At 27.0% G+C, this 6820-nt stretch overlaps 1 protein-coding gene across 1 annotated transcript; it reads right to left on the bottom strand.

Moving 5' to 3' along the window:
• Positions 1-373: 373 nt before the first annotated feature.
• LOC113851069 (subtilisin-like protease SBT1.9) lies at positions 374-2629 on the bottom strand. The gene has a single exon (XM_027481556.1). It carries the CDS (start codon positions 2627-2629, stop codon positions 374-376), a length of 2256 nt encoding a protein of 751 aa, XP_027337357.1.
• Positions 2630-6820: the final 4191 nt, after the last annotated feature.

Genomic DNA, 6820 nt, shown 5'->3' with positions numbered 1-6820 from the left:
TTTTTTCTGAAAATAATAAAATTAATTTTGTATTTAATTTTATTCAATTTAAAATTAAAAGGAATATCAAAATGATGTAAGGTTCATGTAGATAGCTTTTTTATAATTAAAAAATAAATAAAATTTTTAATGTGTGTTCCTTTATTCAAAAAGAAAGAAAGAAAAAAGGTTTGATAAATTGGAAAGGATGCAAAAAAACAAGGATAAAGATGAATATAATGCAAAATAAAGGTAATAATAGAATAATTCATTCAAGTTTTATTTACTACAAATTTATTTTATTTTCAATGAAACTTATACATCTGTTTGTTTGTTTGATATTTAAAGTCTTGCTTGTATAGAATCAAAATAGAATCAAAATAGAATCAAAATCCTATACAATAGAGGTGACCACAATGGGGCTCCTAACCACATGCTTCGCGTCCATCCAAGTGAGATACCCGAAACCATCAATTTTTGGACCTTCAATCCTTAACTTGTAACTTAGCTTCTCATTCTTCTCCTTGAAAACCAATTTATCGGGGATAACTGTAACTTGAAACCCTTTAATGGGTGTAACGCTAGCAACATAGTTTGTTCCTCCCTCCCCAACATTGGTCACTGTTCTTTGAAATTCTTGAACTATCTTTGACTCTGTAGAAGAACCGTTATACAATGCAATAAAAGAAGGGTAGTTAAGGTCCAAGGAAAGTTTGGAGCAATTATTCAAAGAAGATTTTGTGATGGTGGTGATGTTCTTTTGCGTGAAGTTCAATGCACAAAGAAGATTAACATAATCTTGAACCACCAAATCATAAACAAGTCCAGGATCAAGGGCTTTGTTGGGGTTGACATGACCAGCTCCCAAGGCTAAAGGAGAGGCTGGTTTGTAATCACGAGCAATGTCTTTGATGAGTTCCTTAGTGTTGTCAAATATATCCGATGTTGTCATAATGGCTGATCTAATAGCTGCAGGGCTCCAATCAGGGTGTGCTCCTTTCAAAAGTGCTCCCACACCAGCCACATGAGGGCATGCCATTGATGTGCCACTTAAAAAATTGAAGTTACTAAACGTTTTATCAGGTGCATACACTGACACTGGAATGTTTTTAGGCCATGCAGCTAGGATTGATGTACCAGGAGCAGTGATGTCAGGTTTCAACACAAATGGACAACTATTTGAAGGTCCTCTAGAACTATAAATATCCACACTTGGTGCTGGTTTAGTGCCTAAAACTGTTATCCCAAAAGACATGCTTGCCTTTGTATCAGTGCTATTGCTGATGTAAGCCTTGACAATTTCTCCATTTGTTTGGTTAATAATGATGGAAGCCAAAGTATTCTGTAAATTGAATGAAGTGTCAGTGCTGTTTGATATGAACACGGCCCCTGTAACTTTTGCTGCTTGCACATAAGTCACTTGATCAAAAATGGTTCCATTCTTATCTTCACACACCACAATCTTGCTACTCACATTGACCAATTCCTTCACATTATTACACATGCCCATGAAAACTATTGGAACTTGGAGGGCAGAGAAGTTACCTAGATAGAGTGACAAGCCTGATATGTTGACTCCATTGCCAAGTGTAAGAGTGCTGTGAAATTCACGATCCAAGGTGCTAGCAGCCACTGTTGTGACCCATGGTATTCCATTATGTAGAGTTCCACCGAGAGGGCCAGAATTTCCTGCCGAAGTGGACACAAAAATTCCTTTTCCAATGGCTGCAAATGTGGCTATAGCAATAGGGTCATTATACAAGGGTAAGCTGTTAAGGCCAAGTGATAAAGAAAGAACATCTACCCCATCAGATATTGCACTATCAATTGCGGCTATTACATCAGATGATACGGCTTCTTCATTCCACACAGCCTTGTACATGGCTATTCTAGCCCTTGAAGCCACCCCTTTTGCTGATCCATTGGCATAACCAAAGAATGATACATTGTCAACTTGGCTTCCAGCTGCGGTTGTTGATGTGTGAGTTCCATGACCGTCTGTGTCACGTGTTGAGTTCACAATTTTGGCTTGGTTGGTTTGCTTGGTTAACAACCCTTTGTTGAAGAATCTAGCTCCAATGAGTTTGTTGTTGCATAATGATGAGTTGAATTGGATGCTATTTTCACATTGGCCTTTCCATCTTGAAGGGATTTTGGTCAACCCATCATCTTTGAAGCTTTCACTTTCTGGCCATATTCCAGTGTCCACTAAACCAACAATAACATCCTCACCAAATTTAGAAGCAGGCCATACTCCTTCATTGGGATTGAGGCCAAGGAATTGAGGTGAGTGTGTTGTGTCAAGCTTGGCAGGTAGATCTGGCATGGAAGAAATGTACCCCAAAGAGCTTTTGAGAGCTTCAAGCTCTTTAGGTGACAAATTTGCACTGAAACCGTTCATGACGTTGTTGTAAGTGTAAATCAGCTTAGAAGAAGCAGTGTTATGATTGTTGTCATTGGTAGTGACTTGAGAATTGTCCAATGAAGTGGAAAGAGTGGACTCATACCAACTATGGTGACTAGAGAATGCTTTTGGCATGGCTGATATGTCCATGTGAATGATATAGTTATCAGGCTGAGCCAACGTAGAAATGAGGTGAAAGACTATGATGTAAGAGAAGCATACACACAGAGAAATATTGGTGGCCATCATTGGAAGGTATTTTGAATGTGGATATGGCTATTGAGCACCAACATGCAACCGAAGGTTTATTTATATATACAAAACCCAGAAATTAATTTTCCTTATTAAAAAGTTGAAAACTAATCCCCCCCACAAGATATTTTTCACCCTAGATTTTAATTGCAAATTAAGGCGGCCCTTAATGATTTTACGATTGTTTCTGTTAAAAGTGTGATGAATATTTTTACTTACTAAAGAAACAAAAATTATAATATATAATTTCCATATTTAATATCCTTTTAGACAAGTAGGAAAACAAAAATTAATTGTAATTAATTATAGTTAGAGAGAATAATAACTCTCCATAAATTTTCTTTAAATATTTGTCTTTCCTTTTTTAAACGCGTTTGTATCTTTGAATGATTTTTTAAACGATATTACAATCTTGTTATTTTTCATTTATTTTGAAAATTTTAGTTAAGTAATTAATTAATGGTAAAAGAAATTAATTAATTATAAATATAGAATACGAAATTTTTAAAAAATTATTTTTGTTATTTATTTTGTCCCATATTTATATCGTAAACGATTAATACACTGTATTTACAATCTTATTATTTTTCATTTATTCTGAAACATTCAATTATGTGATTAATTAATAAATATTTAGGATGAAGTAAATCCAAGTTCTCCGTAAGCAATCTTTGAACCCGACTTTTCTTGCCTTGGACCCTAAAATTCTTGTACTGAAACCAAGGTATTAATATAATATATATATATATATATATATATATATATATATATATATATAAGAAAACTATGAGATTTAAGTACATAAACTATTATATATACAGTTTTAAATTTGTCTCTGTTTTTTCTTTTCCTCTTCATCAAAAAATAGAATAAAACGTTAATTTAATTTACAAGAAATCGACAGTCAACAGATATTGACACGTTATAAGAAAATCAATATGTATTCATATGTAAATATAAATAATAAAATTGTTTTTAAAAATATCTAATCGTTAAAAAAACATATAATTTAAAAAGATTAATATTATAATGAAAAATAAAATTACATAAAAAAAGTAATTTCACAAATATTGTTTACTAATGCAAATATAAGTTATTAGATAATTTGATAATATATAATTTTATTTTTATAAATAAATATTTATGAAATTATTTTATTACTTTAGTTTATAAATTTTTATTTTCTCTAATATTTTTCTTTAGAAAGTTATTGCATAAGTTATATTTATATAAACATAAATTTGTTAATTTAATTATATTATTTTATTCTTAAATAACATATTAAATTTTAATTAATTATAAATTTCTTAAAATTAATGTATTTATTATTAGATTCATGTATGAATACGTCATTGATTTTTGTATGACCGACTCTCTTATTTATTGTAGGATAGATTGACCCTTTATTATTATTATTATTATTAACAATAGTATATTTGAAAATTATAATTTTATTAATAAAATATTATTAAAATGAATATATATATATATATATATATATATATATTATTTAGATATAGACATGGTTATAATATTTATTTTTTTTATAAAGTGACACTTTCTTGCTGACCGTTGACATGTTGCACAATATATTTTATTAATTTATATTATTATAATTAATATATTATTTATATAGATTTAAACATCGATACATTACTGGAGAGCACATGACGAGATAATGATCGAATTTTAAAATACACAAATTGCTTTAAAAATAAAATAAGTTGCCATCAAAGCTTATTTTTAAAAAATAATTAAAAAGATGATTTTTTAAATTTTGGATTCAGAAACTAGTTAACACAGCTATTTCAGAAACTAATTAAAAAAGTAATAAAGATTAGAGAGAATTTGAGGAAATTATTTTAGAACAAAAATATGAATGATTTTAAGACAATGTTTTTGAATAAAAATGGAAAGAACTCAAACTAATCGTTTTGGAATAAAAATAGAAATGATTTGAAGAAAAAATTTTGGAATAAAAAGGGCAAGATTTAGAAGTTTTTATTTTATAAAGAAAAATTGGACAAATATTTTAAAAAATTTAAAATAAAAGAATAACAAGATTTGAAGAAATTAATTGAAATACAAAGGAAAGGATTTAGACAAATCGTTTGAGGGTAAAAAATTTAATTCAAAAAATTTCAAATAATATACAGACATTATTTGAAATAAAAACGAAAATAATAAAGAAGTTCCCTTCAACGAATTTGACACTCTCTCCTACGGATCTTGCAATGAAAAAGTCAGTGTCACAGTTTTTCAAATAAATAACTAAAACAATTTAAAGTTTTTGTTCTTTGTTAAAAAAAGATAATAATAATTATTATTATTTCAATTTGAAAATAATTTTTTCTAGATTACAAGTGTCTTTGAATATTTAATACAGTTCAATGGAATTTGAACCGGAAACCACAAAATAATTTTTAAAAGAAGGTTGAAATTTAGCTTTTAAAGATTATTTTAATTTTTAAAAAAAATTAAGTCAATTTTCACAAAGAATATTTTTATCTTTATAGATTCGTAAAAGAAATTATTTTCATATTTTTAAGATCAAAGAAAGGGAATAGTTTTTAGATTATTTTAAAATATTAAAATTTGAAAAAATAAAATAAAATCATACATGTACTTCAAATAATTATGTGATATCCTGAGAGCAATCTAAAATTACACATCAATATTACGAATTATTGAGCTTATTACTTATGATATAAATTTATCAAATAATATAAAATTAAATGTAAATGAGACTGTTTTAAAATTAAAAATCTTGTTGCAGGGTTCAGAAAAATAAGTTATAGATAACTCCTTACAAATAAATAAGAGAGAAAATTCAAATAAATATTAATAGATCACACAATTTACAAAAAAATACAACAACAACAATAATAATAATAATAATAATAATAATAAACAGTAACGTCGATCATGCACTAACAAAATTACCTACTATATACGTTTCAAAATTTATTGTATTTACATTTTAGTCTTTATTAGGTTTTACAAGTTAAAATTTTAGAATAAATCTTGTTTAGCGTTTTTTTAGTTCTTCACGTGGATTACCTTTAATTTATATTATTTTTTTTTATAATAACATGTTATAGTTGTATTACAATTTATCCAAATTCTATTGTTCAAACGAATAAAATTTATTATTTTTCATGAAAAAAATTGTATGAAAATCTATATTTTCTTTCTCATGTCACAACACATTTTATCCAACAACTTATTAATAGATAAAATATTAATTACACTCTAAAAAGTATGAAGCAGATGAATCTGGAAATATAACTATTTTCCATAAAAAAAAAATAGTTAAAATAGTACATTTATTGTCACATTACACTGATATCACAATAAAATGACGATCAAAATTTAAAAATGGATAAAGAAAAATTCCAACCAAAGTTTAATTAATTAGGAAAAATATTAGAAACCTTTATTTAAAAATTATTCTATGAAAAAATATTTAAATTTGAAAATTGAGTATGAATAAAAAAAAGTGAAAACATCTTATATTATTTGTTTTCGTGCAATTACTTCAAATTAATTACACAAATCAAAATTTTTATTAAATAAATTAATAGATAAGTTTTAAATAGATATTATTTTTTTATCTTCTCTAATTCAAAATTTCTTTAAAGCATTTTTTTGGTACGATTTTTTTTAAAGCGTTTAATTTAATATATTATTGAAAACACAAAATATCTTTAAAATAGTATTACTCATCATTTAATGGATAAGATGACAACTATACTCAATTGTCGAGTACTGTCATGTTAACAATATAATGTGATAATTAAATTAAGAAGAAAGAGAGATAGAAAGAGGATTGAGGTGGGTGTAAAATTATCTTATTCAAAAAATTCAAAATAAAAATAGCTTATTTATTAAAAATGATGGATTTAAAATTAGGTATTAAAAAATTAATTATTTTTATTGATTACAAAAAATTCTATCCCTACATGTGTACGAAAAAGTTTAGTTGTGATGGATTATACTTATTTTGATGGTATATATATCTGTCTCAAAAAGGAATAGCTTTTGGCTGTATAAAGTAACAGTAAAAATTAGAGCATAAAAAAAAATAGCATTATGTCAAGTGAGAAATGATTGTTATTTAACATAGAAAATTTCTTTTGATAATCTACATTTTTCACTTGATTTGCATGGAAAGCACATCTCCCT

This window comes from Abrus precatorius, unplaced genomic scaffold (assembly GCF_003935025.1).
Source record: "Abrus precatorius isolate BTA unplaced genomic scaffold, Abrus_2018 Scaffold9, whole genome shotgun sequence".
Lineage (NCBI taxonomy): Eukaryota > Viridiplantae > Streptophyta > Magnoliopsida > Fabales > Fabaceae > Abrus > Abrus precatorius.
This window is presented reverse-complemented; position numbering and strand designations above follow the sequence as displayed.

Excerpts from the sequence above, each read along its gene's own strand:
- LOC113851069 (XM_027481556.1), bottom strand. The coding sequence starts at position 2,629 with ATGGCCACCAATATTTCTCTGTGTGTATGCTTCTCTTACATCATAGTC.